We start from the raw sequence: 22,134 nt of genomic DNA on the forward strand, positions 1-22,134 counted from the left end.
TCTTTAATATCGATATCATCCATTGGAAGCTGCAAAGAAAAGCCTTGGCCAAAAGATATCAGCCTTAGCCAAAAGATATCAGCCTGAGCACAAAGTATCAGCCTAGACCAGGGATCAGCAAGTTTAATAACAAGAAAACCCAATTATTTCTAAAAATACAGTATTTTATGAGGAACAATATTGTGACTCTTATGTCAGTAAAAACAAAAAACAAGTTCATAGACACATTAATGAATTTCTAAGCAATACCTTTTAACCAGTCCTCATAAATGTACTTGTATTAACATCAATGCAAAAGGACATTTGATTATCAACATTTTAAAGACTTTTACAAAAAGGTTGCTAATTGAATGATACTTTCTCATAAAGACATTCTCAATAAACATATAAAATCCTGAAATAAGTAATTTAATCACCATCAACATCTGCGAGTGACTCACATGATCAGCTGGTGAGAGATATGAAAGCCATTAAAACAACATTTTTTAAGGCACTAAATTTTCAAGCAACTTAGTTTCTTTGCAATAAAGGCACTCAGCAAGTGATCACTTCTGCTCAAGAAAATTGGAATACAATGGGAAGGCAGTGTTGCATCCGATCTAACAGAGCCGTGGGCAGAAACCATCTGGGGCAATGTGTTCAGTTCTGAACTGCATCTCAGGGAGATTATTGTCCTTGGAATGTGTCCAGCACAAATTCACCAAAATGATACTGGGGTTAAAGGATGCAATGACAAAATAAAAGCAAATTACTGCAGATGCTGGAATCTGAAACCAAAAGAGAAAATGCTGGAAAATCTCAGTAGGTCTGGCAGCATCTGTAAGGAGTGAAAAGAGCTGACGTTTCGAGTCAAACTGACCCTTTGTCAAAGCTTGAAGTGTACTTGAAGTATTTAAAACGAGAAGGAATCAATTGAGACAAAGCAAAGAAATTGTTTCCCCAGGTCAGGGAATCCAGAACAAAGAAACACAGATCCCCATATTTGTTTCCAGTTCCAGTGCACAACATTAAAAAAAGCAGCTCCTCCAACCTTTGCTTTATAAATAACAGCCCTCACCCCTCTGTTTTGGTCCATGAAAGATGGCTGGGGGAGAATTGGCAACTAAGGCAAAAGTGGTGGTGGCTGCCAGATTCCACGATGGGCTGAGGGGACTCCATCACTGTGATAAATGTTTAAAAATAAGTAATAAAACATAAAACGTCTCTCCTGCTCTGACCACCTCACTCTTCATCTTGCTCCATCCAGGCCATCCTATGCATTCCCTCGTGACCTCTTATACTCTTATGCCAATCTTTGCCCCTAAACCCATATGTTATGGCCCCTGATTCTCCCTATATCACCCAATGCCCATTCACCCATCCCTGGCCCCACATATCCCCCATATCAATCTCTTCCCAAATGGCCCCTCATACTGCCATGCTTCCATCATCCCCATGGTCTTTTATGGTTCCTATGCCAAGTCATAATCTCTACCATCACCCTTTTCTCATCCATGTATGCCAATTCACCTGTTATCCAGAATGTGGATTAATAAGGAGGCATATTGACAGTAAATAAAATTATCATTCTATTCCAGATAGAGAACTGGCTTGAAGGTAGAAGACAGAAGCTGGTGGTGGAAGGTTGCTTTTCAGACTGGAGGCCTGTGACCAGTAGTGTTTAACAAGGATTAGTGCTGGGTCCACTGCTTTTTATCATTTATATTAATGATTTGGATGTGAACATAGATGGTATAGTTAGTAAGTTTGCAGATGACACCTAAATTGGAGATGTTGTGGACAGCAAAGATGATTACCTCAGAGTACAACGGGATCTTGATTAGATGGGCCAATGGGCTGAGGACTGGCAGATGGTGTTTAATTTAGATAAATGTGAGGTAGTGCATTTGGAAAAGCAATTCAGAGAAGGTCTAATACACTTACTGTAACATCCTGGGGAGAGTTGCTGAACAAAGAGACCTTAGAGTGCAGGTTAATAGTTTCTTGAAAGTGGAATCATAGGTAGGTAGGATAGTGAAGAAGGCGTTTGGTATGCTTTCCTTTATTGGACAGAGCTTTGAGAATAGGAGTTGGGAGATCTTGTTCATTGGCTAGGCCACTTTTGGAATATTGCATACAGTTCTGGTCTCCTTCCTATCAGAAAAATGTTGTAAAACTTGAAAGGGTTCAGAAAAGATTTACAAGGATGTTGCCAAGGTTGGAAGATTTGAGCTACAGGGAGAGGCTGAATAGTCTGGGGCTGTTTTCCCTGGAGCATTGGATGCTGAAGCGTGACATTATAGAAGTTTATAAAATCAAGAGGGGCATGGATAGGGTGAACAGACATGCTCTTTTCCCTGGCATGGGCGAGTCCAGAACTAGAGTGTATACATTTAGGGTGAGGGGGAAAATTTTAAAAGGGACTCAAGGGGCAACGTTTTCATGCAGAGAGTGGTGCATGTATGGAATGAGCTGCCAGAGGAAGTAGTGGAGGCTGTTACAATTACAACATTCAAAAGGCATCTGGATGGGTATATGAATAGGAGGGGTTTAGAAGGATATGGGCCCAGTGCTGGCAAATGGGACGAGATTAGATTAGGATATCTGGTCGACATTGGATGAATTGGACTGAAGGGTCTGTTTCCATGCTGTACATCTCCACGACTCCATGACTCTATAGATAATCCCACTATTGGATTATTTACCTTGCTGCAAATAAACTCCAAAATATTGAAATTGTTTTAACTAATCCCTTATGTAAACCAACATTTCACTCAAGTGCTTAATATTTTATATTAACCTATGTTTCATGTAAAGGACAAAATTACCAGAACAGGTCATGAATCCCAAGAGTTGTCCCCATTCCTGCCATTTAAATGACCAACAACCTCCACTGAATTCACGTGTTGGTCTGTTCTCAGTACATTTTTGTTGGATTGTTACAGCAACCATTGGGGGACCAATGGTACCCTTGTGGATATGGTCCCACAGCATCTTGTATCCTTTGGGGTTGGCAGGGGTTTAAGTGTGGCTAATTGTAAGGGAGGTTGTTTAAGTGGTGCATTAACCCCTTTGGAACAGTCCAGCTTATCAACACTTGCCGACAGGAGTTAATGTGTCTGGAGTTATCAACAAGCATCGACCATTATTGACCTGAAAGTCTGATTTGATCGCCAAGAAGTGTTGATCTGTTAAGAAATGTCAACAGGTATCAAAATGTGTTTTATGTATTAGAATGCTTTTATCAATAGTGCAAGCTGTAATATAGAAATCTAAGTCATAGGACTTTTGTTTTCCTGGCAATAATCAATGAAGTGTAATAGTAGGTGAAGAACAAGTAGGTTGATGAATGGATGTAGGCACTAAGTTGGCATAGGAATACAAAGGGCTATGGGTAAAAGTCATTAAGTGGCATCAGTTAGACATGAGGGTTTTGTGAGAATGAGGGAGGTATGAGGTGGGGACGACATGAATAAGGAATTAGAAAAAGAAAATGCTATTTCAAACTGCTTGTATATAAAAAAAAATAGAATTTGGGGCATAACAGATTTTTGGGGGTGGCACGATGCCTCAGTGGTTAGTACTGTTGCCTCACAGCACCAGGGACCCAGGTTCGATTCCACCTTTGGGCGACTGTCTGGGTGGTGTTCTCACGTTCTCCCCGTGTCTGTGTGGATTTCCTCCGGGTGCTCCGGTTTCCTCCCACAGTCCAAAAATGTGCAGTTTAGGCTCATTGGCCATGCGAAATTGTCCTGTAGTGTCCAGGGATGTCCAGGCTACGTGAATTAGCCATTGTAAATGCAGGGTAATGGGGATATGGTGGGATGTTCTTCAGACAGGAGAAAGTGAGGACTGCAGATGCTGGAGATCAGAGCTGAAAATGTGTTGCTGGAAAAGCGCAGCAGGTCAGGCAGCATCCAAGGAACAGGAGAATCGATGTTTCGGGCATAAGCCCTTCTTCAGGAATGAGGAAAGTGTGTCCAGCAGACTCCCTCCACCCTACCTTTTATCTTAGCCTGCTGGACACACTTTCCTCATTCCTGAAGAAGGGCTTATGCCCGAAACGTCGATTCTCCTGTTCCTTGGATGCTGCCTGACCTGCTGTTCTTCAGACAGTCAGTGCAGAGTCGACGGGCTGAATGGCCTCTTTCTGCACTGCAGGGATTCTAAACCATGATTTTCTCAGTGGGATGCATTTTAATAAAAAATCTTCTACTGCTTATTGAAGTGTGTGTTGATATAAGCACATCTAAACCTCACCTGTCAACCCCAATGGGCCCACGAGGGTACCATTGGTCTCCCAAGGGACACTGTGACAATCCAAAAATAATGTACTGAGATCAGACCAACTCCTGAATTCAGTGGAGGCTGTCGGTCATTTAAATGGCAGGAATGGGGACAACTCTTGGAATTCGTGACCTGTTCTGGTAGTTTTGCCTCTCAAACTAGAGCTTAAAGCCAATAACTTTTGTCAACATATATTATGGATAGTGACTTCTTGGATTTTAAATATGACATGCAATTCAATGGTACAAACATTGCCAATTTACTAAAACTTGGCCATTGCTTTTAGTCGATAAATTGTGTGCTGTGGTTTATTTTGAGACCTTCTTAACTTGCTGTACTTTATATTTATTCACAGGACGTGGATATCACTGGCCAGGCCAGCATTATTTTCCCATCTCTAATTGCCCAGAGGGCAGTTAAGAATCAACCACATTGTTGTGAGTCTGGAATCACATGTAGGCCAGAATTAGTGAGGAGGGCAGTTTCCTTTCATAAAGCATTTAAAAACAAGATGGTTTTCCTGTTGATCAACAGTGATTTCTCAATCATTTCAGATTTGCTTTAATATTGAGTCCTGCCAGAATGGGATTCAAATCCAGGTCTCCAGAGCATAAACTGGATTTGTAGTTTAGCAATAATGCCACAAGGCCATCACCTTCCCAGAATGCATTTGGTTTGCACCCTGTGATTCACAAAACATATAACAATAAAGTTAACTCTGTCCTTTTTGTTTCACAGGAGAAATACTGCCAATCGCTGAGTGAAGAGGAGAAGAGGGAGTTGCGTGTCTTCAGTGGTCAGAGGAAGAGGGAAGCACTGGGACGTGGAATTGTTCAGGTGTTTCCTTTAACTGCCACTGGAGCACTCTGTGAAAAGGTGAGCTAAAAGCAAAAATGGGAATCCAACTGAGTAAATGGACTTGAACTCAGAAAATATTAGTCAGATTTTTCTTTGTAATTTTTTCATGGGATATGGGTGTCACTGACAATTATTGCATATCCTTGAGAAGGTAGTGGTCAGCTGTAGTCTTGAGCTACTGCAGTTCATGTGGTAAGGATGCCCACAGTGCTATTAGGGAGGAAGATCCAGTAACAGGATGGAATGTGACTTGGAGAGCAACTTGCGGGTGGTGATGCTCCCAAGCATTTGCTGCCCTTGTCCTTCGAAGTGGTAGATGTTGCAGGTTTGAAAAGACTATCAAAAGAGTGTTGATGAGTCTCTGCAGTGCAATCTACCAACTGTACACACTGCTGCCACTGAGCATTAATGATGAAAGAGTGAATGTTTAAGGTGATGGTTGATGGCCCAGTCAGTGAGCTTTTTTTTTCCTGGATGATGCCAAGCCACTTGTGTGTTATTGTAGCTGCACTCATCCAGACAAGTGACTACTAACTTGTGCCTTGCAGATGGTGGCAAGGCTGTTACTTACCACAGAATTTCCAGCTATTTTAGCCAGGACACCTACATGACTGGCCTAGTTCAGATTCTTGGTAACCCTGTGGATGTTCAGTAAAGGGCAGAAGAGTGTTTACTCACAAAAGGCACAGACATTTCTTCCTAAAGCTGCTTCACTCACACTGTCAGTGGACTAACTCCATTTCACTCTTAGTAGGATCCTTACATTGACACCCAACAGGCAACATTAGACCATCTCCTATGATCCCCTAGTACTACGGCAATATTCCTGTTCTCTTGGACACACTGGGATAGGGTGGTGCCAGTAAACCAAAAGTGCTGGTGTACCCACTGAAGTTTGTGGTCATTATAGGAATTGTAAACAGAAAATATCTTGATGTATAGTACAACTTGCATAAGGCTTACAGCCTCTTCACCTTTGATTCTTTTCACTATAAACAGCATGGGGAAAGCACTTCAGTCATCAGCTGGTCCTTTTACAATCAGTTCAGACTGACCTCAGTGAGATTTCCGGCGGCAATAGCAATTTGCAAAGACAGTTTTGATAACTCCAGTTGGTAAGGAACTGGAGAACATGAATTTTACTGTGTTTTGAGCAGGCCAGTTATCTCTCTAATTCCTGTCTCCAGCTTACCATGTCTATCTCCAAACTTCAGGGATATTAGTTTCACTGATCAATTTAGTTATTGTCTGATCAAATAGTGTCAATTGAAGTGTTGAAAAATGTACTCAAATATGCAGACTTTGAAGGACATCAGGTTATAGGGAAGTTATAACAAGCCAGAGGCTGCTGTTTTGACCAGGGAATGAGAGAATGGTTGGGGGAGTGGTGGGGGGTGCGTGATGGTGACGGGGATCAAGGCCAGTCCTATGAACAAATGGTTTTAGAACAGTACAGTACAGGAAGAGGTCCTTTTACCGTAATTCTATGCCAAACATGGCACCAAATTAAACTAATCCCTTCGGCCTGCCCTTGGCCCAAATCCCTCCCTTCCTTGCATGTTCATGTGCTTCTCTAAAAGTCCCTTAAACCCTTCCACCACCCCTGGCAGTGCGTTCCAGACTCCTACCCTACTCTATGTAAAAAAAAAACTTGCCCCTCACATCCCCTTTGAACTTTCCCCCTCTCACCTTAAATGCATGCCTCTAGCATTAGACATTTCAATTCTGGGAAAATGATTTTGACTTTCAACCCTACCTATAATAAAGGGGCTTTAATTTGCACAGCCCTTTCACAATTTTATGCCTGTCAGCTTCTGTAAATGCAATAAATTTATTTGCATATCTGACTTCAGCCCTACTAAAGTATCCATCAATAGATGACCTCTCGCCATCTGTGACCTGGCAAAATTTAGGACCTTGTTGTGTCAGGAATGGACCTTTCAAATACAGTGACTATGTCATTGAGCATGTTCAGAAACATATCTTCAAGTAACTTTAATCGATAGAGATTCATGTCCCTTTACAATACATTACAATAATGGACATATTGACGTCCTATATTTTCTTTTATTGATTGGCAGAATCAGAATTTACCACCTGTTCCTTATTGCTCTTATCTGAATGACATGCGAGATCACTTCAGAGGAAAGTTAACAAACAACTACATTGCAATGAGTTTAGAGTCACACACAGACCAGACCATGTAAGGTTGATAGATTGCCCTCTCGAAAGGACTTTAGTGAACTCAAAATGGTTTTTAATGATCAAATAATAACTTTGATGCCTGTATAAAAATCATATTGCTATTGCGACAAATACAGGATGTGGGGTGAAATGCTGAGGTAGTCAGAGACCCCAACACAATATAACTCAACAGCTGAGATAGAAATAAGATGGTCACAAGGTCTTAATGGCACTGTTTAAATCTGTGGATCATTTAGAATGATAGAATCCTTCCGCAAGGAAGGCAGTCATTCAGCCCATCATGACTGATATGTCTTTTTGAAACAGATTTCCAATTCAGTGCACTCCTGTCCCCACAGCTTAGTTAATCTCTGCCCTTTTGAGTATACTTACTACATAATATGTTACATTTGACTACTCAGGGTCACAGATGATGGACTGGTGTAGCTAATTTTACAAAGATTGTCAATTCCAGGGACTGGTGAGGGAATCCCTCTACATATGCCCTCAACATTCCCTTTGCAAGGAAATTATGACTCTTCAGCTGATGACCCTTCTCTCCATCATAAGGTCAGCAGTTTACTGATGATTGCACAATGCTTAGCACCATTCATGACTCTGAAGATACTGAAGAAATCCATGTCCAAATGCAGCAAAACCAGGACAATATTCAGGCTTGGGCTGACAAGTAGATGTAACATGCACATCACACAATTGGCAGGTACTGACCATTTTCATCAAACAAGAATCTAACCATTTGCATTACCGTAGCTGAGAACTACTTCCCCCAACCCCCCCACTTCCTGGTCACCATCCTGGGATTACCATTGACCAGCCGAAAAAATACCGTGGCTACCAGAGCAGGTCAGAGGCTAGGAATACTGCAGCGAGTAATTCACCTCCTGACTCCCCAAAATCCAAATATCTACAAGGCACACATTAGGGGTGTGATGGAATACTCCCACTTACCTGGATGGGTGCAGCTCCAACAACATGCAAGAATCTTGACATCATCAAGGATATTTGACCTCCCTTAATTGGCATCACATCCACAAGCATCCATCCCTCCACCATGAACACTCTGAAGCAGCAGTGTGAACCTTGTATGAGATGTACTGCAGAAATTCACCAAGGTTTCTTTGAGAGCACCTTTCCCAACCCAGGGCAATTTCTATGCAGAAGGACAAGGGCTGCAGATACACAGGAACACCACTGGCAAGTTCCCCTCCAAGTCACTCATGATGCTGATCTGGAAATATATCGCCATTCCTTCAGTGTTGTTGGGTTAAAACCCTGGAATTCACTTCCTCAGGACATTGTGCGTCCAACCTACTGACAACACATGGACTGCAATGGTTCAAGGAGGCAGCTCACCACCACCTTCTCAAAGGCAACTAAGGACAGGCAGTAAATGCTGATGTAGCCTGATGTGCGTGCGTACTCTGAACAATTTTTTTAAAATCTGTGGCAAAGCCATACAGGAGTTGACATTTCAAAGGAACATAATTTGAAACTAAGGGTCAGTTTGAATCTGAAATTGACTGCATATGTATAATTGGCAAAAAATATAGACAGTGAAAAAAAATGATTGTATATTTTAAGCGTCATGTACACATGAAGGGCTTTTGCCCGAAACGTGGATTTTCCTGCTCCTTGGATGCTGCCTGACCTACTGTGCTTTTCCAGCACCACTCTAATCAAGTCATGTGCACATTGTCAATCTGAGGCCTAGTAAAAACTGGTCACAAAACTGATCCAAATGAAGCAGCTTCCCACCTCCTGCAACTTGTATTTAAGTCGTGCCTTTGAAGTCAGAAAACATCACAAAGTGCTTCACAAGAATATTGCAATACTAAGTTTGACACCAAGCCACAGACAACCTTGAGACTGTTGGAAGCTCGGTCAAAGACATCGGTTTGTAAAGAGAGCTTAATGGAAGAGACAAAAGTACAGAGGAATACAGAGGAAATAGGGACAGGGGTAGAACATTTTGCCTGTCAAGCCTGCTCCACTATTTAAGCAGGCCATGTGTGATTATTTACTTTTATGCCATGTTTTCACCAGTATCCCAATATCTCTTGAGTAAAGGCTTGGGGAAAGAAGTTCAAGCTTAGCGCCAAGGCATGGCCATGGATCAAATAAAACCAGGGTGCACAACAAACCACAGTTGGATCAGTACAGAAATCAAGGAGGGGTGTAGGGTTGTAGATGGCTACAAAGACAGAGATTGAAAACATGATTGGGAATATTAATATTGTAGAATCGAGCCTTGTGTACACCCTGACAATCTGCTCATGTGCTTTCAGTGTGGGGGGAAGATAAACGGAGGGGATGTTGCTGTCTTTGCTCAGAGAGCTGGGAACCGCACCTGCTGGCACCCGTACTGCTTCGGATGCATCACCTGTCAGGAGCTGCTGGTGGACCTCATTTACTTTTACCAGGATGGGAAGATATACTGCGGCCGGCACCATGCCGACCTCTTTAAACCACGCTGTGCATCATGTGACCAGGTGAGTGGTTTTCAACATTCCTCAGCTGCCTCAATTGTTTTTACAACTTCTAATCTTATTATAATGACAATGTCTAACCTGCCTCTGGTCACCATGATGTTTGAGGTGCTGGTGTTGGACTGGAGTGGACAAAGTCAGAAGCTATAGAAAATTTGCATGAACCAACCAGCAGCAGCCACAATTCATCAATCACATTGTAGCCAATTTGCCTTGATAAAACACATGTTACAGCAGAAATACCTGTAAACCTGCTGGACTATAACCTGGTATTAATGCTTTCAAGTGGGGAACTAACTGTATTCTGTGAACCTAACAAAATATGGTTACTTCTCCACTCTAAAGTATTAATACTAAAGTATTAAAGGCAGCACTGTGGCTCACAGCACCAGGGTCCCAGGTTTGATTCCAGCCTCAGGTGACTGTCTGTGTGGAGTTTGCACATTTCCCCATGTTTCTGCATGGGTTTCCTCTGGATGTTCCGGTTTCCTCCCACAGTCCAAAGATGTGCAGGCCAGGTGAATTGGTCGTGCTAAATTGCCCATAGTGTTAGGTGCATTAGTCAGAGGGAAATGGGTCTGGGTGGGTTTCCCTTTGAAGGGTTGGTGTGGACTGGTTGGAACGAAGGGCCTGTCTCCACACTGTAGGGAATCTAATCATGAATACCAGGTACAGTCCAACAGGTTCACAGGTATTTCTGGCAAAGCGCGTGTTTTGTCAACACGAATTGGCTAAAACGTGATTGACGAATTCTGAGCACTGTTCGGATAATGCGACCTTTCTATTGAACAGGCATAGCGATTTTCTATAGCTGTCTTCTATAGCACAACTTTGTATAGTGCGAGGGTGCACAGGAACGCAACTATTATGTTATATCAGAAATTACACAAGCTTTCGGAGCATAGGCCCTTCGATTTCAAATAAACCTGTTGGACTATAAATTGGTATGATGTGACTTCTGGCTTTGCCTCTGGTCAGTTGTCTCACTCACAGTAGAGCAACTACTTACACACACTATGATGAACTGACCTTTGCGAATCACACATCAGTCAATCAAAGGAAACAAACACTCCCTTCACCAATCAAACCATTTCACCTGCTGTCCCATTGAGGCTGATCACACTTAAACTTCCCATTCGTCCTCACACTCCAGTGTTAGGATTACAATTCAGACATAAATGTTCACAAAAACAGAAATTGGAAAAACTCAGCATGTCCAACAGCATCTGTGAAGAGAAATCAGAGTTAACATTGTGGGTCCAGTGACCCCCTCCTCACAACTGAAGAAGGTTCTTTCGGTTTTCTGACATAAATGGCGTTGTTTTCTCGCAGCCAGCTTTCCCTGGCCTTTTCTCCCAGTTACGGATATTTTCCACAAGAATTATCCAAAATTATATTGGCTTTGGGAAGAAAGTGAGATAGGGTAAGACACAATGCTACACGACAGTGGCTTCCACAGTGTTAAGATGCCAAGAGAAGGGAATGTATGTACAGGTCATTCTGTAATAACGCACATTTCGTCAATGCAAATTCGCTGTAATGCGATTGACAAATTAAGGATGCTGTGAACTTTTAAAACGTATGCTGGCTGTAATGCGATGACAGCGCCAACATTTTAAGCATGATTTTTGTATAATGTGGGGTTACACAAGAAGACAACCATCGCGTTAAAGAAGAACCAACTGTATTTGTTTCGTATAACTGAGTGTTACTCAGATCATGGCTGATCTTATTTGTCCACATTTCCTCCTCTCCCCGATAACCTTTCACCCCCTCAGTTATCAAATACCTATCAACGTGACTGTAGTGTTTGTAACGAGGTCAGCCAGGTCGGCCTTATAGAATATGAGTTTCCTGATTGGGCCAATCAGGGAGCCCTGGCTGACAGATAAGAGCAGGAGTGTCAGACATCCTGGCACTCTGAGAGCTGACTCTGAGGGAGCTGGGTCAGTGTCAAGGACTCTCCACACATAAATAAAGGCTGACTTGATGACGGGATACTGACCTCAGTAGAGTTATTTCTACCTTACACAATAAGCCTTTCAAACAAGAAAAGGTTATTTACTGGGGTCTCCTGTGGTCAGGATTCTAACCTCCATGGGTTTTTATTGGTTGCTTGTAACTCTGTCTGGGTGATAAAAACAGTAAGCAAGTCCTAAACTAGGATACAACACTTCCATTTCAATTAGACTCCCACTGCTCTGGCCCAAGAGAGAACTTCCCAACCCTGAGTTGTGGAAGAAAAGATGGTGGGATGGTGACTTGAATGATATCACCATGGGCGAAGGAGTGATGGGAATACGGCACACATTTCTTCGCCATGTTATTCCTCTGCATCCTGCCACCCCTACCAAAGAGTGTAAATCTGGGATGTAGAGGCTTCGCTAGTGTCTGACAGTAACATTGAGTTTCTATGACATTTCAGTTGATCTTTGCTGAAGAGTGCACAGAGGCAGAAGGCAGATATTGGCATATGGACCACTTCAGCTGTACCGAATGTGAAGTAATTCTCGGAGGACAGAAATACATCATGAAGGAAGGGCAACCATATTGCTGTGGCTGTTTTGAGACACTTTACGCAGAATACTGTGAAACCTGCAGAGAGATAATTAGTGAGTATCTAAAATAAAAGAAAAATTCAAAATGGGCAAGAGAGATAATTAAAGAATATAATAAAAGAAAATTCCCATCTGTCTTAACTCAGAAGTTAGGCTGGAATTTTAATGCACTGTTGAGATAATGTCTTCCTTCCAATTAAAACTTCAATCTTTCTCTGCATTACTTTTAATGTTAAAGGTGTTATTTTTATTTGAATGCTGAGTGCTAATGCTAATGCTATAATTACAGATCTATTGCTGAGACCATGTCCATTTATATATTTACACCAATGTACAAGAATCCTAAGGTTTTACACATTGGAGCAGACACCATATTGGGACACAGGGGGCGAATTAACAGTAGCATAGGCTATTGTTAATCCAAAAGTTTTTTAAAACTTCCAATTTTTTCACCTTTTTAAAAGTAATCTGAATAGAGACAATGAGACAATCGTTAGGTAGGATTCAACCTAGTCATAGAATCATAGAATCATACAGTGCAGACGAGGCCCTTTGGCTCATCTACTCTGCACTGACACATGAGAAACACCTGACCTTTTTTTCAATATTTTTATTGAAAAAATGTTTCTTTGCAAAATTATAAAATTACAAAATATGAAAACATAATATTATATCAACAAAAACAACAGCAATAAACAGTAAACCAACTACTATACTACTCTACAAAAGAATTCACAACTACCCTCATTACACATCAATAAATACATAAGTAAATAAATAACATCGCTCAGCATAACAAGATCTCAGCTCTCAACCTTCGAGAGCATCAATTATTAAACCCACATTTGCTCAAAATTCTTCCTCGCTGGATATGGAGCTTATTAAACCAAACCACCATGGCTAGGTAATAGCCCTAATTAAAATGGCAGACAGATCTACTTCCAAATAATTCAAAAAGGACTGCCATGTCTTATAAAAATTGTCCGTTTTCTGGTGCACCATATTTGTAAGAAAGTCCAAAGGAATGTGTTCCATAACTAACTTATGCCATCCTGACAGACCCAGGGGTGCTCAGACACCCAGCACATCAGAATGTTCTTCCTCACACAAAAAGTGAGGATGCTAAAAAGCTATCTCCCATGTACATCTAAGGGAGATAAATTCGGCAAACCCAGAAGAATAGAAACCAGGTCCACCTTGATTTTGGTCCCCAAGACCCTCTCCATTATTCCTGCCACAGCGCTCCAGTATGTACAGAGCCTACGTAAGGACCACAAACAATGAGTGAGGGCATCTGTATTTATTTTACATTTGGGGCACATTGAAGACCCACCCTGCTTAAAGTTTGCAAGATGATCTGGGGCCAGATGAGCCCTATGAAGAATCTTTAACTGCATTGCATGGGTCCTACTACTCACAAATGTCCTACCAAGTATCTGGAGTGATCTCCACCCCTAGAGCTCTTTCCCAGACCTCCGATAATCGCTCTATGTCACCCGAGGAACCTCCCCCCAACAAATGATAGAGTGTACTCACTGAAAGAATGCTTTTAGCCTGAAGCACCCTCTTTTCTGTATCAGATCTAAAACGCTCAGTCAGAATCGTAGTCTCTTTTTGGATAAAATCTCTGATCTGAAAAAAGCAGAAGAGGTCCCCGCTCGATAATCCATACTTTTGAGTTATTTGATCAAATGACATTAATGTTTCATCTTCAAACAGGTCACCCCAACAAGACAGTCTCCTATCCACACAGGACTTCAACCCAGGATCCATTGCCCCTGGCATACCAACTGTCCGAGTATGGAAAGATGTTTTAGACATATTACCCTTCACCTGTCTCATTGCCCCCCATGCTTTGACAGTGTTAATAACTATTGGATTGCGACAATGTTCCGCAACTATCCTCATTTTGTCCAGAAGCAATAGATTAATAAGAGAACACTTTGCCTGGAAGGCCTCAATGTCCAACCATATCGACGCCAAGTCCTCACAGGCCCAATCACTCACAAAAGATAAAATAGAGCTCAATTGATATCTTCTGACATCCAGGAGATTGACTCCTCCCAAACCTTGGGGCATTTGCAGTTTTGTAAGCTTGATAAGAGGCTGCTTATGGCACCAAATAAAAGAACTAAACCAATCATTTAATTTCTGAAAGGTTTGTCTAGGAAAAAGCGAGGAAAGCATCCGCAGAGGGTATAATAAGCGAGGAAGAACATTCATTTTAATAACAGCAACTCGACCTAGCCATGATTTTGGCAGGGCCCCCCGTCTTTGAAGGTCTTGTTTAATCTTGTAAAACAAACAAACAAAATTAATCTTGGATAGCTGATCAAAACTAGGGTTAACAGAGAGTCCCAAATAAAGATAGCCTCCCTGTGCCTTCTTAAAGGGGATCCCACCTTCAACATCGGTATTCCCCTTATACCATTAGTGAAAACTGCCACCAGAGGATCAATGTAAAGGACCCTTACCCATTTAGTAAACACTTCACCCAGGCCAAGCCGCTCAGGATATAAAAAAGGTATGGCCATTACACCCGGTCAAATGCCTTCTCTGCGTCCAAGGAAACCACCAACCCTTGAATTGATTGTTGCTGGCACACTTCAATCATGTTAAGCAGTCTCCTAACATTATTAGAAGATCTGCGACCCTTAATAAAGCCCGCCTGATCCTCCTTAACAATAGAAGGCAACAACCTTTCCAACCTCAATGCCAGGGTCTTCGATAAAATTTTTAAATAAGAATTTAAAAGTGAGATGGGTCTGTAAGAAGCACGGTCTTCTGGGGTCTTCCCTTGCTTGAGGATAACAGAGATATTAACCTCCCTCTAGGATGGCGGGAGGCAATCCCGACTATATGAGTAATTGTACATGTTTAGCATCGGCCCTGACAAAATGTTTACAAATTCTTTATAAAACTTACTGGGTAAGCCATCAGGGGTGGGCGCCTTTCCACTTTGAAGTTGCCTCACCACCTCCTGTATCTCTTGGGCTGTTAACGGAGCACTAAGGAGAGGCGCCTGTTCAGCTGACACACCAGTAAGATCCAAACTCCTAAAAAAAGACTCAATCTTATCCCGTCTGTCCTCATAGCATTCAGACTGGTAAAGTTCAGAGTAAAACCTCCGAAACGCCTCATTGATCTTTTCAGCATCGAAAATAAGAGTCCCATTCCCTTCCCTAATAGAAGCAATAGACTGGGAGGCATTCTTCTTCCTGACCAAGTATGCCAAGTATTACCCAGCCTATCACCATGCTCAAACCCACTGAGCTCTGACAACCTTCACCTGGTCCACCTCGGCATCCCAGCCAAGAAATTGTGGCAACCAGTCTTCAAAAGCATTTGCTGGCCGCCACCTTCTACTCCCTCCGGTGGGCCAATGAGCTGGATATTCTTTCTCCTACCTCTATTTTCCAGGTTGTCAACTTGCTCAGTCAGAGCCAGAACCTGTTTCTCAAGGGCGTAGATCCGCCCCACCAAGGACTCGACCTCGGTCTCCGACGCCATGGTCCATCGCTCAACCTTTTCAATTTGCTTCCCGAGCCCTTTCAACTCCTTCCCATGCTTTTGCAACATGGTTGAGATGGGGTTCAGTTGATTACGAGTCTCTTTCCTCATCTCCTGGATCAGCTGTCGGATCGCTCCAAGTTCCTCCACAATGTTCTGCTGTGCAGACATTTCTTCCACAGCTGTCGAGGGAGCTGCAGCTGCTTCCCCAGTGACAGTCTCAGGCCCGCTCACTGTTTTCAAATGTCCTGAGTGTTGAGACTTGGCCGTTTGCTTCCCCTTAGTCATTTTCGCACGCTCAAAAAAAGGTTTTAAATGGTTGCTTTACCATTAAACAATAATGTTTTCCAAAAAAAAACTAAGGTGAGGGGTGAAAAAATATTACGACTTGGTGTTGGGTTGCAGAGCTCAGCAAGGCTGATCTATTCAGATCGCCGCCATCTTGAATTCCCCAACACCTGACATTTAACCTAATCCCATTTACCAGCACTTGCCCCATAATAAGATGTTATGACAAGCCAAGATCTAATCTAGGTATTTTTTAAAGGATGTGAGGCAATTCACCTCCACCACCCCTGCCAGGTAACACATTCCAGACCGTCACCACGCTCTGAGTAAAAAAGGTTTTCCTCACATCCCTCCCTAAACCTCCTGACCCTCACCTTGAATCTGTGTCCCCTCGTGACTGACCCTCCATGTCCCCTCGTGACTGACCCTTCATCTCAGGTGACCAGCTGCTCCTTATCCACTCTCTCCATGTCCCTCATCATCTTGAACATCTCAATCAGATCAGTCTTCTCTGCTCCAATGCAAACAACCAAAGCCTATCCAACCTTTCCTCATAACGTAACATTTTCCATCCCAGGCAGTATCCTGGTGAATCTCCTCTGCACCCCCTCCAGCGCAATCACATGTAATATGGCGCCCAGAACCGCACACAGTACTCCAGCTATGAACACACCAAGGTTCTATACATCTCAAACACGACTTCCCTGCTTCTGTAATCTATGCCTTGATTGATAAAGATGGGTTTCCCATCTGCCTTTTTCAACATCCTACTAACATGCCCTTCCATCTTCAAAGATCTATGGATAAACACGCCAAGGTTCCTTTGTTCCACAGAACTACCTAATACAAGTTTTTTGTAATTAATATAGGTAACTTCAACCAGTAACCAGTTATTGAAGGTTATGTAATGTGCCCACATTTTTCTGATTTGCATGTTCTCATCCTTGAGATATGAAATCTTTCAGCATCTTGTGGAAGCCATACAATCAATGTTGTACCATTCAATCAACAGGTATTGACTATGGGCAAATAACATTCAGTGGTCAACACTGGCATGCAACCAGCTCTTGCTTTTCATGTACTCAATGCAAGAAGCCCCTCTTAGGCTGCAGTTTCACCTCCCGGCACGGGCAAGTCTTCTGCTCTATCATGTGCAGCCAGTTGGAAGAACCTACAGGATCAGATTCCTCAGACTCTGCTTTTCAGTCAACACAGTCCCAAGAATCAAATTGTATTTTCAGTCTTGGAGAAGACCCCGTAGCCAACAACGCTTCACCCCTGCAGAATCGGCACTGCAACCAAACCACTGAAACACTGCCAAGGGACAATGTAGACTGCATCCTTCAACATGTCAACATTCTCAGCATCAAAGACCGAGCGACAGACAGCAAGGATCATCCTACGTCCGAGTTCAAGAAGCAATGCAAGAGTTCCATTAAAATTCCACACTGGCAGGGAGAGGTGTTGGAAACAGACACGGAGCCTCAAAACGAGGTAAAGATGCCAGAGGTGTGGGCATCAGAGAATGACAATCTCACAAAAGACAAAGGCTGTAAGATAGAAATTTTGACCTACAGCCAAGAACCTAGCAAACGAAGTGATCATTCTGCTCCGTTATGTAATTTTAATTGGCTAAAAGGTGGACTTGAAAATGCCATGAAAGTCATTGACAACACGTCTCTAACTAGTAATGGGCATGAGTTTCAGCCTGTGGAAGACCAAAGGATGAAGAAAACAGTGGCTACAGAGACTTTGGTTCTTGATCAAAGCTTGGCTTTCAAACATAGACTGGACATGTGCTGCATTGACCAGGAAGAGCAACCAGGGGATGTATTGGACAGTCCCACCAAATCCTCTTGGAACAAACAGAATCAATGGCTGGGTACTCAAATTGGTTCAGACCATCCTGCTCAGGATCAGCAAGCATTACCTCAGGGAGACCAGGTGACAGAACAGAGAACTGGGAGAAGCCGACAAGATTCCTTGGCAATGATTCAGGCTGCAGGTAATAAAACTAATGCACAAATGGCAAAAGATCTCACACTATGAATGGCTTCCATTCCTATTCTCTCCTTTATTTCTGCCCCTCTGAAGCCCGCTCATGGAGAGGAGCTGAGTGAATTGATGAAAAGCAGAAGAGCCATTACAATCAGGAGATCAGAAGCTTGATTCCCCAAGATAAAAACTCCTGCATAATACCCTGGGGAACTAAAATAAAACAAAGTGAGTGCTTGAAAATTTGAGCAGGTCTAGCAGCATCTGTGGAGAGAGAAACTGAGTGAACATTTTGAGCCAAATATGATGCATTTTCAAAACCTGAAGGTGTTCTGAAGAACAATCAAAATGCTATCTTGATATCCTTCTCTGCAGATGCTCCAGACCTGCTGAGTTCAGTCCTGTCTGGTTTATAGGTGCTTATTAGCCAGGAGAAAATGAGGACTGCAGATGCTTGAGATTAGAGTCGAGAGTGTGGCGCTGGAAAAGCACTGCAGGTCAGGCAGCATCTGAAGAGCAGGATAATCGACATTTCGGGCAAAAGCACTTTATCACCTGATCAGCTTTTAGGATGCTGCCTGACCTGTTGTGCTTATCCAGCACCACACTCTCGACGCTTATTAGCTACGATGCTGTTGGACGTGTGAGTTGTGTCACAGCAGCTTTTTGGATAATATGTACATAAATTCCCACTGATCTTTAGTAAAAGGTAGCCATGTGCAGATAGGTTTGAGCCTATCTATGATAAGGACTTTGTTCAACTCTTACTTGACAGGAATGTAGTGTAGGAGGTAAAAACAATGACTGCAGTAAAAGCAGAAGAGCCATTACAATCAGGAGATCAGAAGCTTGATTCCCCAAGATAAAAACTCCTGCATAATACCCTGGGGAACTAAAATAAAACAAAGTGAGTGCTTGAAAATTTGAGCAGGTCTAGCAGCATCTGTGGAGAGAGAAACTGAGTGAACATTTTGAGGGAATGTAGTGTATACTGGGTACAACTTGGGTATATGTAGTTCAGCCACCCATCACAACTTTAAAATTAATGAACAAGGATTAAATGTAATAGCCCCACAGATCTCCAGGGTCTGAGGGATATAAATTGATTTGGAGTAAGTGGGATTTCCACTCAGAATAGCAATTAAAAACTCTGCTGTTCATCATTTATACAAATTTAAATATGAATATAAGAGGTATGATCGGTAATTTTGCAGATGACACCAAAATTGGTGGTGTCGTGGACATTGAAGAAGGTTATCTCAAAGTACAACGGGATTTTGATCAGATAGGCCAATGTGCCGAGGAATGGAAGATGGAGTTTAATTTAGATATTGCTTGTTGGTCAGGCAAATCAGGGCAGGACTTATACAGTTAATGGTGGGGTCACATCGATTCTCCTGTTACCTGGATGCTGCCTGACCTGCTGCGCTTTTCCAACAACACATTTCCAGCCCAGGACTTATACAGTTAATGGTGGGGCCCTGGGAAGTGTTGCTGAACAAAGAGTTCCGGGGCGCAGATTCATAGTACCTTGAAAGTAGAGTCACAGGTAGACAGGGGGATGAAGAAGGCATTTATTGGTCAGAGCATTGAGTATAGGAGTTGGGCTGTCATGTTCCAGCTGTACAGGACGTTGGTGAGACCATTTTAGAACACTACATACAATTCTTTTTGCCATTCTATAGGAAAGATATTGTGAAACTTAAAAGGGTGAAGAAAAGATTTACAAGGATGTTGTCAGGATTGGAGGGTTTGAGCTATAGGGAGAGGATGAATATGCAAGGGCTATTTTCCCTGGAGTATCAGAGGCTGAGGGGTGACCTTATAAAGGTTTATAAAATCATAAGGAGCGTAGATAGGGTGAATAGCCAAAGTCAATTTCTTAGGGTGGGAGAGTAGAAGGCATAGATTTAAGGTGAGAGGGGGGAAAGATTTAAAAGGGATTTCAAACAGAGGGCGGTGCATGTATGGATCAAGCTACCAGAGGAAGTGGTGGATGTGGGTACAATTACCACATTTGAAAGGAATCTGTATGGGTAAATGAATAGGAAGGGTTTGGTGAGATAGGGGCCAAATGCTGGCAAATGGGACCTATCAGATTGGGATGTCAGATTGGCACAGACAAGTTGGACCGAAAGGTCTGTTTCCGTGGCTATATGACGCTATAGTCCTTTGAAATTGGAGCATCCATCCCATCCCAAACATGACTATTTCCAAATGTCAGCAGGAGGTGTGGCTAGCAGAATCCAATGCCTGGATTCCTGGCCTTCATAGCAAGAGTATTAGAATAGGGATGTCTTGCTGCAATTGTACATGCTGGGCCCAATCAAATGAGTCAAGCTTCCCCAGTAACAGCATGATGCCAGAAATGTTTACCCCCAACTCAGATCACCGTTGTGAGCGAATTTCTTCAGCAATGTGCTTTCCTCTTGTTGCCACAGAAACAAAGAGACTAAAACCACAAGTGATACTCAAAGTGTGGTTTTCTGATGGTAGACACTCTCGCCAGTCCAACGGAGCTTGGGGAACACTACTTGAGTAAAGGCAGTTGCATAGCTTCATTCAGGACATATCCTGAACAGACTGACTTTAGGGTCTACAGCAAAGCCCCAGAACAAAGCTAAGCCTCAGCCAAATGGTTAAAATTTTCTTTTAGATCCAGGCCGGCAATGCCATTGTATTGCTGCTGATATGTGAACAATAAATGACAAAAGAGTCCCACATAGACTGGTATCCAGGAGCATGCACACCCTGAAAACATCTGGTTTGGAACAGTTAAATTGCTTAGCAACATCCAAATCAGAGCCAATAAATGATCACCTGGTTCAAATGGAGGTCGATATCAGGTGTAGCTATTTCAATGATCACAGAACCAGCCTTGAACAAAATTCACTCTGGATTCCAATCCCTAAGTTTGTGCAAGACCTCAGCTAGACTGAGAACTTATACAGGGGAACCATTACAGATTAAGGGTATAACTCCAGTTCCAGTCTCCTTTGCAAAGCAGCCGGTTCAGTTACCAATGATTGTAGTAAGAAGAGGCTCAGGCCCAAGCCTGAGGGGAAGTTGGTTGAGAAAGATTCATCCAGATTGGCTCAACATTTTTCGATTAGAAAATGGCTGCCTGAATGAAGTCCTAATTAAATACCTGGAAAACATTCAGGAAGGTTGAGGGAATATCAACGGAGACAAGGCCACCGTGCATGTTGACCAGGAAGCAATTCCACAATTCTGCAAGGCCTACCCAGTACTATTTGTCTTATGGGCAAAACTAGAGGCAGAAATCAGGAGGCTGGAAAGCAATCGTCAAACCTGTCCATCACTCCCCCCTCTGACCTATCACTTTCTCAGCTACCTTTCCCCAAATTCCACCCCCTCCCATTTATCTCTCAGCCCCAACCCACAAGCCTCATTCCTGAGGAAGGGCTTATGCGTTGATTCTCCTGCTCCTCAGATGCTGGCTGACCTGCTGTGTTTTTCCAGCATTACACTCTTTAATCATCAAACCAGTCCAATTTGCGGAATGGGCAGCACCAGCCATACTGATTTTGAAGTCCAAGGGTTTGGTTAGCCTTTGTGGAGATTTTAAATAAACAGTAAACCGCTTTTTGCAGCTGGATAAATACCCAATCCCTCACATAGAGAATTAGATTAGATTCTGAAACAAGTCCACACCAACCCTCCGAAGAATAACCCACCCAGACCTATTCCCCAACATTTACCCCTGACTAATGCACCTAACACTATGGGCAATTTAGCCTGGCCAATTCACCTGATCTGCACATCTTTTGAGGATTTATACTCAAAGCTGGCTGGGGGCACTGTCCTTCCCAAAGCTGGACATGAACCATGCGTACTTGAAATTGCGGTTAGATGAGGATTCCTAGAAGTGGCCTACCATTAATACCCATAAGGGTTTGTACCAATATATGAGACTGCCATTTGGGATATCGTCAGCCTGTGCAATT

The 22,134-nt window shown here is 42.7% G+C and overlaps 1 protein-coding gene across 5 annotated transcripts in view; it reads left to right on the forward strand.

Moving 5' to 3' along the window:
* LOC122563107 (prickle-like protein 1) overlaps window positions 1–22,134 on the forward strand; it is a 148,161-nt gene that overhangs the window by 116,859 nt on the left and 9,168 nt on the right. For all 5 annotated transcript variants that reach the window (XM_043716542.1, XM_043716544.1, XM_043716543.1 and 2 more), the window contains 4 exons: window positions 5,005–5,142; window positions 9,615–9,818; window positions 12,241–12,427; window positions 17,184–18,176. In XM_043716542.1, the coding sequence (XP_043572477.1) occupies window positions 5,005–5,142; window positions 9,615–9,818; window positions 12,241–12,427; window positions 17,184–18,176 (1,522 nt within the window). The remainder of the gene's footprint in view (window positions 1–5,004; window positions 5,143–9,614; window positions 9,819–12,240; window positions 12,428–17,183; window positions 18,177–22,134) is intronic.

Source organism: Chiloscyllium plagiosum, chromosome 26, assembly GCF_004010195.1.
Source record: "Chiloscyllium plagiosum isolate BGI_BamShark_2017 chromosome 26, ASM401019v2, whole genome shotgun sequence".
NCBI lineage: Eukaryota > Metazoa > Chordata > Chondrichthyes > Orectolobiformes > Hemiscylliidae > Chiloscyllium > Chiloscyllium plagiosum.